The sequence below is a fragment of the Piliocolobus tephrosceles genome, chromosome 14 (assembly GCF_002776525.5).
Source record: "Piliocolobus tephrosceles isolate RC106 chromosome 14, ASM277652v3, whole genome shotgun sequence".
NCBI classification, from domain to species: domain Eukaryota; kingdom Metazoa; phylum Chordata; class Mammalia; order Primates; family Cercopithecidae; genus Piliocolobus; species Piliocolobus tephrosceles.
This window is the reverse complement of record NC_045447.1, coordinates 95,796,422-95,812,894: the sequence shown is the minus strand read 5'-3', so window position 1 is coordinate 95,812,894 and position 16,473 is coordinate 95,796,422. Positions and strand designations below refer to the sequence as shown.

General features: G+C 42.9%; 1 protein-coding gene across 1 annotated transcript; it reads right to left on the bottom strand.

Annotated features, from left to right (window-relative positions):
- Nucleotides 1–11,892: 11,892 nt before the first annotated feature.
- On the bottom strand, nt 11,893–14,716 carry LOC111543432 (spermatogenesis-associated protein 31D3-like). Its single transcript, XM_023213424.1, is given in 5 exon segments — nt 11,893–12,021; nt 12,023–12,776; nt 13,052–13,112; nt 13,710–13,755; nt 14,496–14,716. Coding segments are annotated over 5 exon segments (1,110 nt in total). The 5' UTR covers nt 14,616–14,716.
- Between the last annotated feature and the right edge of the window lie 1,757 nt (nt 14,717–16,473).

Genomic DNA, 16,473 nt, shown 5'->3' with positions numbered 1-16,473 from the left:
GCAGGGAGAGTTTTTGCACTTTAGCAAGTTACTGTTGTTGTTGTTGTTTGATCTGCTATCCTGTAAACTGATTGATTTCATTAGTCATTGGTTTCTTCAACTCTCTGGGGCATGGTTTCACTAATAATGCATTATTTAACATCTACAAAATGAAAATAAGTATACCATAAATGTGTATCATTGAAACTTCGAGGGAACTTAGGGGTAAATTTATAGAACTTATTTTTCTGAAGTTAGTGAAGTTTAAACTGTTCAAGCACTTTTGGAACATATTCTGTACACAAACACACATACACATCGACCTAAAAGGAAGAAGTTAATGGAAAATTATTATAAGTAGGGAGTTCATTTGGGTCAAGCTTGAGGATTGCGACCTGGGAACAGAGATGCAAGTCAGCCTAAATATACACTCCAATTAGCAGTAAATACAAGTGGGTTTTTAAAGTTGAAAAAGGGAACAAGTAGTGGATTGACACAAAGTTGTAATCAGGAATTCTCATTGGTTTACAGAAGCAACGTTGATTAGTGATTGCCTATATATTGTTAAGCTATAGGGGGTGGTTTGTAGTGTCAGGTGTGGCATTACTGGGTTACTATGTAGCTCCATGTGACAATAGCAAGCTATTTCAAGAGATGAATACATAGCTCAAGGAGGAGATACGGCTGTGATTTCTGTCTCATTTTAATGTCCCTTTAGGCCTGATAATTTAAGAGGACTCACAGTCCTCAGATAAAAGTTATTTTCTTAACAAACACACCCACACACCAATCCTGTGACAAATCAATCAATATCTTCAAATCCAGAATCAATGAGTTCCTCATTTTATTTCAATCTCTTACTTGTCATTTTGACACCATATTTTCTAACTCTACCTCAAACACAACCAGACGCAACCCTCTACATCAATTTGGTAACAAGTATTCAACTGCCTTAAAGCAGGGATGGGTTACAGTGCCCTAAGCTATTGTGATCTAAGAGACCAAAATAGATGCCCCTTTATCAACTAAGACAGGCCCTAAGGTTAAGGAAACAAAGTTACCTGTGGTGGAGGGTTCAGGGCCTGGATGGCATGGCAAATTTCCTAACTTTCTATAACTAAACTCCCTCTAACCAAACCAGTTATCAGCTCTGATTGGACAGAGGACCGGCCTTACAAACGTTCTTTTTTGATAAGTTACTAATATTACAGATTTCCAGTTTCTACCAGCTTATAGAGGTGGCACACAAACCGCCTGTGTCCTGTAGTTCATCTTATGATTTAAAGGGCCAAATTCTACCTCATTTTAGTGCTAAACCCCATTCCAAAGTGAACATGGGTTGTACATTACATATGTTTACTCATTATGGTGTGCTCGGCACCCACATAAATATGTATAACTTTTCCCCCAAACTTGTTGAATATGTATGAATATGAATATAAAACCCAACCTGTCATTCCCCTATTCCAACAGAGAGCACCTTCAGTCCATACTGGATGCTTTCCCTACCTGGCTTGCAAACTGATGACAGCAAGTTAGGCTCTCCTTGCTACTATTTAGCCATCTTGGTGGTCTTTTGGATGATACTACTGATCCCATCAGTCTTTGGTAGCAGAGTGGGACCCGGGCGTGTCAAAGCCTTAGAGCAGAATGGAGTCGTAGGCAACCTCACCTGATTACACTGTGGGCCTTGTAAATGTGATCGTTTCCTGAGTGCCTTGGCATCCAAAAATACTTGAGAACGTCTGTTCTGTATTCTACATAATCACCCCAGCAAATATCCAAATACCAACTACCTGTCATACTTTATTCAGGTGACTCTTGTCAGGTTTAAATGATCCCAATATCACCCACCCCTGACCCATCTTCCTACACATTCTTTTCTAAACTCTTTATCATGACAGCTGTCCTCTGAACTGGCTCTTAACTTCTCATGTCTTTCTTAAACTATTGTGAAAGCAAACAAATGTGGCATGAAAAGGACTCTATAGTTCTATATTTGAGTCCTTGCAGATGAACTGTAACCTAGCCTAATAGTTAGACAAATTGAAAACCTAACTCAATAGTATGGACCTGTAACAATAGCTGAGTGTTGGCCAATCCCAGCGGCCATAATTCAACCACTCACAGACTGCTGAATGTTCAAACTGTGTTCAAATAAAGCAAATGCCAAACTTTAACCAATCTCACTCTTTCTGTACCTCACTTCCGATTCATGTACGTCATTTTACCTTTTTTGTCCATAAATTGGTTCTAACCACGAGGCACCCCTGGAATCTCTGAATCTGCTGTGATTCTGGGGGCTAACCAATTCACAAATGTTTCATGCTCAGTTAAACTCCTTTAAATTTAATTACTCTTAATTAAAAGTTTCTTTTCATACTATAAAGCTCCTTATTAGACACCCATGGGCCACCAGTGTTACTGATGTCTTTGGAAAGGTTAACAGCTTTCAACTCAGGCCAGGTCTCCTTTCATTTATGCAGGAGCAGGTAACCTGCTTTGAGGATAAAATCTGCCAAGAGATGCCCCTTCCTCTTCTCTTCAATATGCAGCCTCAGCCAAGTTTTCATCTAATAAATATTTACTGCTGGAAACTAGGAGACACAAGCACCTGTAAGCCACGGGCTCTGCCCTTGACCTCTTGTGCCTATTTTATCAGTGGATGAAACCGAAGCCCAGAGAGGGTAAGTGACTTCTCTAGATCAGACAGTAGTAAATATCAGAGCCCTGATGAATCAATTGTCTACATTCATAATGTTTTTATTTTACACATATTAATATGTAATTTCTTAAAGTAAAAAGTATGCCCTAATATTAAAGTAGTTGTATGGTTAAGAATATTCACTTTGTCCGTTAAATGCTGACAAAATTGGAAAGTAAGGGAAAAGCTATTTTTGGTACTCTATCACCCATTAGATAACTTTTCCTTTTCACTCTTAGCATCAATGTCTTCATAGTTTTTTTCCCTAGCCCCCTCTTAAAATCTGTTTTCAAGAATTATATTACATATGACTTCCAGTAATGTATAAAATGAAAGTTTAAAATGCCATCTCTCCCAGGAAAACATTTCACATATTGTACATACATCTACCACCAAGCCTTCTAATAAGCTCCTACCAGAGCATTTTAGGCAGCTTTTGGGAGGTGGCAGAGGTGGCTTCTGGTAGGATGAGACTGTCTCACCATTGGCCCCATGACATCCTCCCAATTTACCTACATTGCTGCCCCGAAGGCTGTTCTTGGATTTCACACTGCGCTTGGTTTTATTATCTCCACGGAGGAGTCTTTTCCAGAAGCTCTTAGAGTAATATGCTACCACTTGAGGATGCTCAGTATAGATAAACTATTCGTTTAGGACTTTCATATGTTCCCAATTTCCTAGGAAGTTTCCTCAATGCTCACGCCCTCACATCCTGACCACTGTCCCTGGAATAAGTCACTTGGAGGCAGCTGTTTTCAGGATCCCCAAAAGCCTGAAGCAGAACAGGTTCTGAGGCAAAATCGTCTATAATTATATTTTAAAACAGTAGGTCTAGCCTGGCTCCTAGCAAGACCAAGGCAGGTGAGTCACCTGAGGTCAGGAGTTCAAGACCAGCTTGGCCAACATGGTGAAACCCAGTCTCTACTAAAGATACAAAAACTTAACCGGGCATGGTGGCAGGCACCTGTAATCACAGTTACTTGGGAGGCTGAGGCAGGAGAATAGATGGAACCCAGAAGGGGAGGTTACAGTGAGATGAGATTACACCACTGTACTCCAGCCTGGACGACAGAGTGAGACTCTGTCTAAAAAAAAAATAAAAATAATAGAACAGTAGTTATAAAATGTTCTTCATACATTCACACAACAAATATTTATTGAACTTTACTACGTAGTATTCCTACTACTGTAAAAAATCAGTAAAATAAGACATTGCCTCTGCCCTTGAACAGGTCATAGTCCAGGAAGTGAGACCTGCAAACAAGTATAATAAAATATGCTACAAAAAGCTGTAAAACAAGCAAAAATAATACACAATGGGAAGACAGATAAAGAAGTAAAATTCTTCTGCCAGGAGGAAGGGAAAACAGGGTTCAGGGAATACTTCAGAGAGTTGATGCCAACTGGGCCTTGTGAGATATTAACAACCTCCTCCTCCTCCTCCTTCTTTTCTTCTTTTTAATTGACTTTTATTTTTTACAGAGGTTTTATGTCAACAGGAAAAGTAAGTGGGAAACTTCCCACATACCGTCTATCCCCACACAGGCACAGCCTCCCCAACTGTCAACATCCCATACTAGAGTGGTACATTTGTTACAATTCACGAACGTACAATTACACATCACTATTACCCAAAGTCCATAGTTTACATTAACGGTCACTCTTGATGTTGCACATTCTGTGGGTTTTGATAAATGTATAATGACACATGTCCACTATTGTAATATCATATAGAATAGTTCACTGCCCTAAAAATCCTCTGTACTCTGTTTCTTCATCCCTCCCGCCCCACTAGCCCCTGACAACCGTTGCCCTTTTTATTGCCTTCATAGTTTTGCCCATTTTCGAATGTCATACAGTTAGAATCATACAGCCTTTTCAGATTGTATTCTTTCACTTAATAATACACATTTAGGTTTCCTCCTTTTTTGTGTTTTGCCAGTTTATTTTTTTTCAATGGCATATGATGTTCCATTTTTGGATATACAAAAAAAGTTTACCTACTGAAAGACATTTCTGTTGCTTCTAATTTGGACAATTATGAATAAAGCTGCTATACAAACTTTCTTTTTAAAAAAGTTATGCACATGTACCCTAGAACTTAAAGTATAATAAACAAACAAAAAAAAAAGAAAAAAGTTTTTATTGAAACATAATTTGTTTACTATATAATTCACTCACCGAAAGTATACCACTCAATAACTTTGAGCATATTCACAGTGTTGTGCATGCATCACCACAATCAATTTTAGAACATTTTCATCACCCCAGAAAGAAACTCTGCTTCACTTACCCTTCACCCTTCAATATTTGCATTCCTCCCTATGTTACCAGTAATCTACTTTCTGTCTCTATCTATTTTTCATTTCTAGACATTTAATCTAAATGGAATCATACAATATGTGGATTTTTGTGCCTGGCTTCTTACCGTGATGTTTTCAAGGTCCATTCATGTTGTAGCATGTATCAATACTTCATTTCTTTTTGTGGACAAATGACACCCCATTGTATGGATATATCACATTTTGTTTATCCATTGATTTAGTTGGTGAACGTTTTAATTGTTTTCACTTTGGGGCTATAATGCTGCTGATACAGGAGTTAAGAAGAAATTACCTAGGCAGATAATAAGGGTATGGGAGTTCTCAGTAAATCTTTTCTTTTTAAAGAGAAGCAACCCCAAATCGTTTTCTAACAAAGAGCAGCCTGTAAATTCAAGCTGCAGACATAGACAAGCAAGCTGCACAGATGAATGCTGGCAGGAACTAGGGGACTAGACATGTTCAAGATGGTGGCTCCATCTTCTTTTCTCTGTCAGCCACATGTACAGTAAGGAGCAGACAAGATGGCACCGATCAACTCGAAAGCCCATTTGTGTAATAAGATTAGGTTGGGGCAACCAGCCTTGCTCGTACACTATGTAAACATCATACCTGATTGAACCAATCTGTGAGCCCTATGGAAGTCAGACCACTGCCTCCTCAAACCTGACTATAAAATTTGGTGCATTCGCTGCCAGCCAGTCTTTTCCACTTGGAGACTTTTCTTGGTCTATAGAGAGAACTGTTTCTCTTTCTCTTATCTTCTGCCTATTAAACCTCTGCTCCTAAACTCCCCATGTGTGTCTGTGTTCTAAATTTTCCTGGCACAGGATGATGAATGCCAGGGCATATACCCCAGATAATGTAGCCCCTTCAAACTGGGGGCTCATGTCTGATACCAAGGTACAACCCTCATCGACATGGTGAGTAGAGGAGCAGACTCCAAATCTGTCCTTTCATTTCAAGGCTCTCGGCCTTCATTTTAGAACCAAATCAAACCAAATACTAGGCCCCCTTCAGCCATTTTAAAACAATTAGCATAGCTTCCAGCCTTACAAGACTTAGGGGATAGGCTCACAGAGAAGAACATGGAGAATCCCCCAGCATCCACGAGTGACTGATTCTCCACCTCCACAAGTTCTTTGTCCTTGGTTTCATCCCAATTTTGTCCTTCTTAAAGTCTTCATGAAATCTGAATTATTGCTGCAATCCCAAGCTTGAGACACTTCAGGGTCAGTGGCATAAGCATGGACAGGTACAGAGAAGGATGGTTGAGTGAGGGAACTGTAGTGGACATCTGTTTTGATTTGTTTTGTTTTGCTTATGTTTTGACACTAAGCATTCATAAATTTTTCTGGAAAACCTACTCAAGTGCCCTCTAGAAAACAAATCTCATTTTTGGCCAGGCACGGTGGCTCACGCCTGTACCCCAGGACTTTGGGAGGTCGAGGCAGGCGGATTACGAGGTCAGGAGATCCAGACCATCCTGGCTAACACAGTGAAACCCCGTCTCTGCTAAAGATACAAAAAAATTAGCCAGGTGTGGTGGCGGCGCCTGTAGTTCCATCTACTCGGGAGGCTGAGGCAGGAGAATGGCGTGAACCTGGAGGCGGAGCTTGCAGTGAGCCGAGATTGCACCACTGCACTCCAGCCTGGACGATAGAGTGAGACTCCATCTCAAAAAAAAGAATAAAAGAAAAAAAGATAATGTTTTAGTCCATAATGAACAGCCCCATGTACACTTCTGCCAAAATGGCATCTGTGAGCTCTGCAGCACCATGGTAATCCTCAAGGGGGCGGTGCCTAGGTCCAGACTGAGAAAGGGTCGTGATATGGGCATGAAGGGCATAAACTTTTTTCCACCAGCAGCCTCATCCTTTCCTAGTTTCACTTTTTTCTTGCTTTCTCATTCATTCTAAAGCATCTTTTCTTTACTCTCAGCTATATTTTACCTAGGTGGTTGCCCGGTCAACATTCCTGCCACAGACAGCTAGGTGATCTTTTTGCCCATTAAAAATGTCATCAATCCAGGCAGCCTGGGGATATACACAGGGAGGGAAACTACTTCCCAAAAGTGACTTTTTAGTAAAAAGATCTCAATATCGAGGTCAAAATACGCTTTCCCAAATCATGAGGATGCCCTGCTTGTCAAATTCTTAAGCAGCATTCACAGTGTTCCTGACACCCTACCCCAACCAGCAATACCCCAAACACTCCCACCAACTTGTATGACAACTTTTTTAAAATTGTGATTAAACCACTATTTCTGAAAAATTTATCTGTCCTTAACCCTCTCTTCAGATATGGAAGCCTGTCTTCCTTATTGCTCTAAAGGAGATGAAGCAGTGAATGGGGAGGAAGGTGCAGGCTGCCATACGATATCAATAAGTCTCAAGCAAAAAGGTAGAAAATAGCTCATCTCCTCAGACTTCATCAGGGAGAGAAGGGGCTTTTGGAGGCACATGATACTTACTCCTCCCCAAGAGCTCCAAGGGATTGGTCACCTTTTAGAAGTCAAAGGAGGCCAGGTGCAGTGACTCACACCTATAATCCCAGCACTTTGGGAGGCCGAGGCGGGTGGATCATGAGGTCAGGGTATTGAGACCATCCTGGCTAACATGATGAAACCCTGTCTCTACTAAAAATACAAAGAAATTAGCCGGGCGTGGTGGCAGGCGCCTGTAGTCCCAGCTACTCAGGAGGCTGAGGCAGAAGAATGACATGAAGGAGGCGGAGCTTGCAATGAGTGGAGATTGTGCCACTGCACTCCCGCCTGGTGGACAAGCGAGATTCCGTCTCAAAAAAAAAAAAAAAAAAAGAAGTCAAAGGAGGCAGTCAGTAAGAGCTGAGCTAACTCCTACCTTTCCCTAACCACAAGCTTGTGTTACCTAAAACCTATGCCCCCCAACACAATACACAGAGAAAATATTATTCTTATTAGAATATTTATTGGGGAGAATCAAGATTCTCAATAAAAAGTGAATTATTGTGGGGGGAAATTTTCCTCCCTGGAAATGCTTCGGAAGCATTTTCTGTCCAGTTAGTAAAGGCACATCACTGAACACAGTGCTTTTAGCACTGGTTGGGACGGCTGGACACACCAGGCTGACCTGATGCCGGCAAGTGGGGTTTGGATGTGGCACAGGCTTCCTGTGGGGCACGGATTGGGGATGCCTTTGACACAATATCTTCCCCTTAAAAGCCTTAACTTTCTGGGGCTATCTGTCCTTGTCTATGATCTGTATAATCATTATAGGATAATTCTGGCCAACAAAGATAGCTTGTTGGCTGTGAAATTTTGTACATGTCAGTTTGCAGGAGGGAGCCATGTAGTTACAGGGATAGCCCAGGACAGGCTCTGCTCTGACTTGCACTTCTGGGTTGTGCTGAGCTTTCCCAAGCTCCACTGGGAAGACAAGGGGCTCTTGGAGACAGGTGACATCTCTCCCGTGCCTATGCCCCAGCTTCTCTCTAGGAACTTCCCAGTGTCTTTCCTAATTTTCTGAGCTTCAGTAGTCCCAGTAAAGGCAGCTCTACTTTTAATTTGACCTCTATTCTGCACAGATGATGACAGGGAGCTACCCTTTTCCCAGGAACTTTCTTGTTCTTCATATGTTATGCTGGGATTATTAAACTGCTGCAAAAAGGTCTTCATCCATTTTCTGAAAAGGTTTTCAGGAGGAGGCTGTGTTTTCAAGGTTGGGAAAGATTTGCTCCCAAGCACCTCCTCTGATGTCTTGCTTTGAACAGGATGGCCCTTTCTCCTTGGTCGGGATGTCCCCAGTCCAGCATCCTGTCCACCAAGCTCTCCTCCTTTGGGTCTTCGCAGGCTCACTGTCTTTGTAGTGTTTGTGGGAAATTCTTTTTTTTTTTTTTTTTTTTTTTTTGAGACAGAGTCTCACTCTGTCACCCAGGCTGGAGTGCAGTGGCGTGATCTCACCTCACTGAAACCTCCGCCTGCTGGGTTCAAGCAATTCTCCTGCCTCAGTTTCTGGAGTAGCTGGCACTACATGAATGCACCACCATGCCTGGCTAATTTTTTTCATGTTTTTAGTACAGAGGGGGTTTCACCATGCTGGCCAGGCTGGTCTCAAACTCCTGACTTCGTGATTCACACGCTTCAGCCTCTCAAAATGCTGGAATTAGAGGCATGAGTCACTGTGCCCAGCCACTTGTGGGGAATTCTTATCTGGACATTCTGTAAGACATGCTTAAGGACCGTGGGCTCCTGCTACTGTTCATCACGTATCCCTCTGTCCTCCAAGTGGACATGCACCACCTGGGAAGTTGACATGTTCTCACTGTAGATGCCCTGAGCATGAGTCAGTATGTCCTTGGAAACCAAGTTATCTAATGCAAGGGACATGTCAGTGAAACGGCTTTGAACTTGGCTATGCTCCCTCTGGGCCAATTTAAACTTTAACTCTCTCAACATCTGATTTTAAGGTATGATGACACAGGATCTCGGGGAACTGATATTCTTGGTGGGAAACTTTCAGTTGTAGAAGTGCTTATTTATGTATTTATCACTGAGCAGCTTCCTGACTTGCTGGTTGTCAAGTAGTTTTAGAAGGTGTTTGAAGAGCACAGAGCTCCTCTGCCTTGAACATCTCTTTAGACCCATTGGTGACCGAAAATGTCTTTCTACTGCCCTGAAGCCTTTCTACATTATTACTGGAACACTCTCTCTTAAGCCTTCACTTACAGCGAGCCCTAGCTTGCCTTGTCGGCAGCTTTTGGCTGCATCTACTGGCTAGTACAGTCTGTTTCTGACTGACTTTGCCTATGAGGCTGTGTGGTGGGGCAGAAAAGTCTGTCTGCCATCCTCAGCTGTCTGGACTTCCTGTAAGCTCATGGTCAGTATCAGAGAATTCTCTTCTCAGGGCTCCCTGCCTTTCTTTGTTGACAGGTGAGATGATGCAGTGAGGATGACCCAGGATGGGGAATGAGCTTCTTATTTCTAACTTTTCTCCCTGAAAATCTGTAGTGCTTCTTCTAAGGGGTGTGGAGGCCCCATCTTTGGAATCTGTCTCTGTAAGGTCATGGTCAGTATCAGAAAATTGTCTTCTCAGGGTCCTTTGCTTTCTTTGCCGACAGTTGAGGTGACGAGGGTGAGGACAATCCAGGACCGGAACTGAGCTTGTTGTTCCCAACTTTTCTCCTTGAAAACCTTCTTCTAAGGGGGGTTGAAGACCCCATTTTTGGAATCTACACCAGAAATGGAGGAGGCTGAGGGGGGGAAGGTCGAAATGGGAAAAGGAATTGGAAAGATCCTCTTTCAAAGTTAAAGATTTCTATAGATTCATGGACTTTGCGGGGAAGGCCCCACAGCATCCTCATATGGAAAGATTTAATATGGGCTTCTAACATCTTTTGCTTGTTGGAACTAAGGAATAAAATCTCCTGGGAAGTATCAACGCGGTGGTCCTCACCCAGCAATGCGGCCATATTTCGATGTTTTATTTGACTGTGGGATTTCTCAGCAAGAGACATTGTCTGCTTGACTGAATGCCATGAACTATGCACAGTCCCAGGCATTCGATCCTCATTGATTTCCTCAAATTTCTTGCTCAAATGTACTGTCAGGGCATTTTCAAGTTGTTTCTGACCTAGGCTCTCCCCTGAATGATTCCCTGACAGATGCATCATATGAGTGTTCAGGTCTCTCTCAGAGTTAGACCTCAGATCCTCATCTGAAGACGGCTCTGGATCATGCAACGGATGATCTTTTGGGCCATTCTCCTGGCTGTATCCCCGATAATCCAGGGAAAGCATATTTGAGCTCCTGTCATGGAAAGTTCTAGGGATGCTTGATCTGAATTTCTTTAGAACATTGCAGCCCTGACTCTCAACCAAACAGCTATGTAAGGATCCATGATTGTTCTCTAACTCAGATATCTCCAAAATTTTTTTCTGAGGGTGCAGCATTGACAGAGACTCATGGATTATGCGAGGCAGGCCCCAATTGCTCTGGATGAGTCTTTTTCAAAGTTGGTGCTCTGGTTTCTTCCTTAGCTCACAGCTGAATGGAAAATATCCAGGAATAATGGATATGGGAACATGGGCCTTAAAGGGCTGGCTGAACAATGCAAGACTGGGAGCTGGAGGACAAAAGTCTTCCTGAGATTTTTGAACCAAAGAGGGTAAACCCCACACACTTTCCTGCACTTTCTGCAACACATTCCACTCCAGATGGCTAATTTCAGATGGCATAAGAGACTGTGCCTCATTCTGGGGTCTATGAAAACACACTCCACAGATCCTATTCAGGAATAGAGGACTAGGTAGTAGGGCTGGGAGTGGAAATTGATGTTGAGCCCTGGACTGGACCTGAGTGTGATGTGGGGACTGATCCCAGAGCAGGGTTTGAGGCAATGGTAGAAGTTGGGTACTAAGCAAGGATAGAGGTTGGGGAGGGGGAAGTACTGGAGATTCTTGGGATATAGATGTATTTGTAATGCCATTGAAGAATACAAACATGGAGTAATGACCATGTTGGACAAGAACAGTAGGGTGCAGAGACTCACTATGCAGAAGTGGGAGACCCCAGAAGAGCTGCACATGTTTTTGCTCTAAATGGTCCTCAACGCACTTAGAATATGGGGGCTGCTGGTCATGTGCAGCTGTTCTAGTTTGTCTTTACTGGCCCAAAAAGGAAGTGAGGCTGCCAAGTCTTGCTTATCTGCAATTGAGGCTAACATTTTCCGTGAAGAATTTAGTTGACAGTTTGGTCTATAGCGTTTTGGAAAAGATCCTGCTTTGTTTTCATTTTCTTTCCACATCAGGAAATCACCCTTTTTTTGACTTGTGTCTCCAGGAGTTCCAGAATGTCATGGCTGAGAAATGATAGGTTAATAGGCTGTATGAGGTTGGCCACAGAGTACCCCCCTATAGTGGCATCAGAATAGTGAAAGGTAAGAAGCTCTTGCACGAAATCAGATGGTACAATAGTGGAGGGAAACAAGTCCTTGCCATGAGGCTGCCACCAGTAGAATTCTGAAGATGCAGGGCATGAATGGTCAATGCCTCTGATTGTTGGGGCATATTCTGTCCCACCAGAGCTACCTAGAGATAACGTCTCTGGAAAAGGCTTCAATACTGTGGGACTTGCTTTAGACTGAGTTACAGTGCAGTCCTGCAGTGGTAAAGCAGTTGGGGTTGGTGGTTCATGATGACAAGTGCATGAATCAGTTGGATTCATGGCCTGGTAAACATTTGGTAAGGGGTTCATATCTTGGGATAGGGTGGAGTCAAATGAAAAGATGGTGTTCAGAGACAAACTGGCCTCAGGGTGGAGATTGGGCTCCGCTTTCTGAATGTGATGTGGTGGGAGAAGGGGAGAGGTAAGCTGTTGGGGTGGGGAATGGTCCACGAGGAACTTGGAATCCAGGGGAGAAACAGGCTGTGGTGGCAGAGGGTGCCTCAGAGGTGAGGGTGAAAATAAGTCAGCTAAGGGGGTGATCGGGTCATGTGAGAGAATTAAGAGGGACAGTAGAGAGGGCTTAGGCCGAGGAGACAATATTAAGTCTTCTGGAGGAATTGCTGAGGGGGCAGAAGACAGAGTGAACGATGACTCAGTCACAGAAGCTGCAGAAGCCAAAGGGGATACACAGGGAGCAGCATCTTTCAGGGACTCCCGAGACAGCAGTCGCTGGATATCAGCAGTTGCTCTGTTACACACCTGACAGACAGGGTCTGGGCATAACAGTCGACGAAAGCGGATGGTATCATGATGCTGGCCCAGGAGACTGCAGGAAACAGGAGGTCCAAAGCTGCAGCCAGGACCAAAACAAGGAAAGGAGGGTCTGTTAGCTTGGCAGGGGTGGGGCCCCCTGAATCCTGCTACCAGCTTCACATTGCCCCCCGCCCATGACCTCACTACGTATTCTGTAGCCTCTCCCCAGTGCATTCAATTCACATACCCATTCCTGTGGGGACCCACTTGCACAGCTACAGCAGGCTACAAGGAAACCCTGAAGTGAATAGAACATGCAAAAAAAAAAAAAGGAGGGTGGGGGAACAGGACAGAAGGGGACCGATTAATCACCTTTTCAGAATAGAAAGCAGCTTCCTTTCCTCTTCTGCTTCCCTCTGGAAACTTTTCCGGTCTGGGAAAACAGTATGTTATATGCAATGAAGGTAGAGGCACAGGGATCATACAGAAGTCACTCTATGGAAGACCCTTGGGATTTTAAACCCTGATAGCCCCAAGAATCAGTACAAGGGGGCAAATAGTCATTGATAATATTCACAGGTTCACTCGTGTATGTGGCATCATTAGTAAAGTCCTTTTATATACATTACCCCATGTGATGCTCAAAACCACCACGTGAAACACAGACATCAGTGGTTACCTCCAGGAGGAATCCAAGCATCAAGGAAGTCAAAGTACTTATGCAGAGTTGTGAGACAGAAACTCTGACTCCAAGCCAACCAGTAGTCATTCCTCGGTATCTCAGTTGGCCACCTATTGGGCAACACCCATTACTCAGGTCCATCACTCTGTCATGCCCATGAAGGGGCAGAGCAGGGCCTGTGAGCATTGTCTCAGGTCTGATTGCTTTCCCATGAGCCTGTCTTCTGAGGGCTCTGTTTTCTGAAACTGTATCTAGTAACTGACATTCTAAGAAATCATGGGACTGAGTCCTCATGAAAGGGACAGAAAGGGTCACCCTTGAAGCTCAGATAGAGCAGGCTGGCATTACCTTTAAATGTCCCACCTTTCCTTCTCCTCCTGGCTCTGCCTTGATGCTGAGAAAAAAGAAAGATAATGATGGACTGGGACTCACTTCTTTCACTCCTCTAGGAAGCACATTCATTCATTATACAAGAATGACATGACTCTGTAATTAATAGAAAAGTGTTCCTGTTATCAATTTTTGAAGGTGATAAAATATTTCTAATTTTTCCTTCTGTGAAAAACTCAAGAGGATTTTGTCTATGAGAGCCACACTTGATGTGCTCAGTTAGCAGTCCTCAAGGAGGGCACAGACCCAGAGGCCAATAGTCACATCTGTGCTCCCTTACAGGACAGGTGTCCCGCAGACAGAACTCTGGCTGCAGCCTCTGCTCAGAGACTCTCAGCATTACTCCCCTGATCAGCCCAACACGAAGGAAAATGTGGTCAAGTGACAGGTGACATGGGAATGTGACTCATTATTAAACTTTAGGAGAAACTGTTCTCTTTCAGAGAGTCCACATTTTCTAAATAATCCAATCCAGGACCACAAATTACAGTGTTTGGGATTTTATCCTGGACCTCTCCACCACAGCCAGATAGGTAGTCTATGAGCTATAGATGGAAACCTTAGTCCTCCTGAACCCCTACGTCTGCCCAACCTCTGCCACAGAAGAGTGAAGTTCTATCCTCTCTTCAGACTTCCCATCTAAGACATGTCTCTGAACCAACCAAACTTATTTAAAAATGTGGGAATAGGATTGGGAAACAACAACAGGGCATCTCTCTTGGATGTTCACCCACAGTTCCTTACCTTTTGGATGTCATTATTTTTCCCACGGGTTGACAAACACAGCATCGATACCACATAGAAAAAGTACAGCATAAACAACCCCAACCCACTCAAGTAAATGCAGTTGTGGTCAATATCCATCCAAGCAAGGTGAGTCAGGGCTCAGCCCTGTGTCAGTATAGCTGTTTCGAAAACAGAGGATATTCTCCATGCTTTGAATAGCATGACTTCTGAAGGTAACTGAGTGTTGTGGGTGCCCAGTCTTAACGATGGGCCCAGGCCTGCATCACAGAGCATGGAAGAGTCACAGATGGTTTCTGAGGGTGGTGGTAGCAACAAGAGAAAGGTATGTCCACAGCCCTGCCTTTTACCAACCCAGCTGACTCCACCCCTCCTGGGCCCTCTAGGACCCTCTGTCCTACCCTGCCACTCCATTTCCCAACTCCATCCTTTCTTCATCTCATATACTTACTGGAATTTTCCATTGGTTCCAACAGTAAACCAGGTATTATCTGAGTCCCCTTTTACTGTTTGGAGCCCTTAACTTGGATCCCACTAACTACACTGCCTTGAAAGCCTGAAATACTGCCTGGAATATTTGCTGTACCCAGGCTTTGCTACTCTCAGAATCACATATGTCCTCAAATCCATCTTATCTACAGAATGTTTTTGCCTTACATTGACCCAGATATGAAACTTAAATTTCCTTTATACTTACTTCATTTTGTGAATGTTGAACATTACATATTTTGTTTCGAAGTCAGCCTTTGCTAGTTCCAATCAGAGGGACTGTCTCAAATGATTAAAACTAATGTCATCAAGGAAAAGAAGCTCACTGCCCAATTTGGGTTTTTGAGAAAAGAAGGTTTTTATTGTAAATTAACCAACAAGGAGCTAGGAGTCCAGCTAAAATCTGTCCCGTGTGCTGGCCTTCATGCAGTCATTTTATTAGAAAAGGTCTAGTGGGTGGCCTCTGGGATTAGTAGGTGATGGGCGGAAGGAAAGAGGTCTAGGACATCCTCAGACATGCATATTTTGTTTAACGCTACCTCATGGATCGCATGTGCACATTTTGGGGGAGTTAGTTTGAAACATGGTAGAAATTTGATCTATGACTTCAGCAAGCTTGTTCTGTGCCAACTCCAGTTGGTCTTATTAGTTTTAATCCATTTTAGCCAGTTTTTTAATCTCACAAGCAGAGACAATTTTGGCGTTTTAGCAAGCTGTTGTTGTTTAATCTGCTATCCTATAAACTGATGATTTTTGTCAGTCATTGGTTTTGTAACTCTCTGGAACATTGTTTAACTAATAATTCATTATTTAACATCTACAAAACTAAAACAAGAATAAAATAAATGTATATAATTAAAACTTCAAGGATTCTTGGGGTGAATTTATAACACTCATTTTTCTGGAGTTAGTGACGTTTAAATAGTTCAAAGCCTTTTGGAACATGTTCTGTACACAAACACAGATACACATCGACCTAAAATGAAGAAGTTGAGGCAAAATTAATATAAATAGAGAATTCATTTGGGTCAAGCTTGAGGATCGCAACCTGGGAACACAGAGGCAAGTCACCCTAAATATAAACTGTAATTAGCAGCAGTTACAAATGGGTTTTTTTAAGTCAAAAAAGGGGACAAGGAGTGGGCCGATACAAAGTTGTTATCAGGAATTCTCATTGGTTTACAGAAATGATTAGTGATTGGCTCTACATTGTTAAGCTATAGGGGGTGGGTTATAGTGTCAAATGTGGCATTATTTGGTTACTGTCTAGCTACATGTGGCAACAGCAAGCAGCTTCAAGAGATGAATACATAGCTCAAGAAGGAAGTAGGACCATGTTTGCTGTCTCATTTTAATGTCTCTCTAGGCCTGATAACTTAAAAGGACTCACATTCCTCAGATAAAAGTTCCTTTCTTTACAAACACACACACATACCCATCATGTGACAAATCAATCAGTATTTTCAAATCCAGAATCTATTATTTCCTC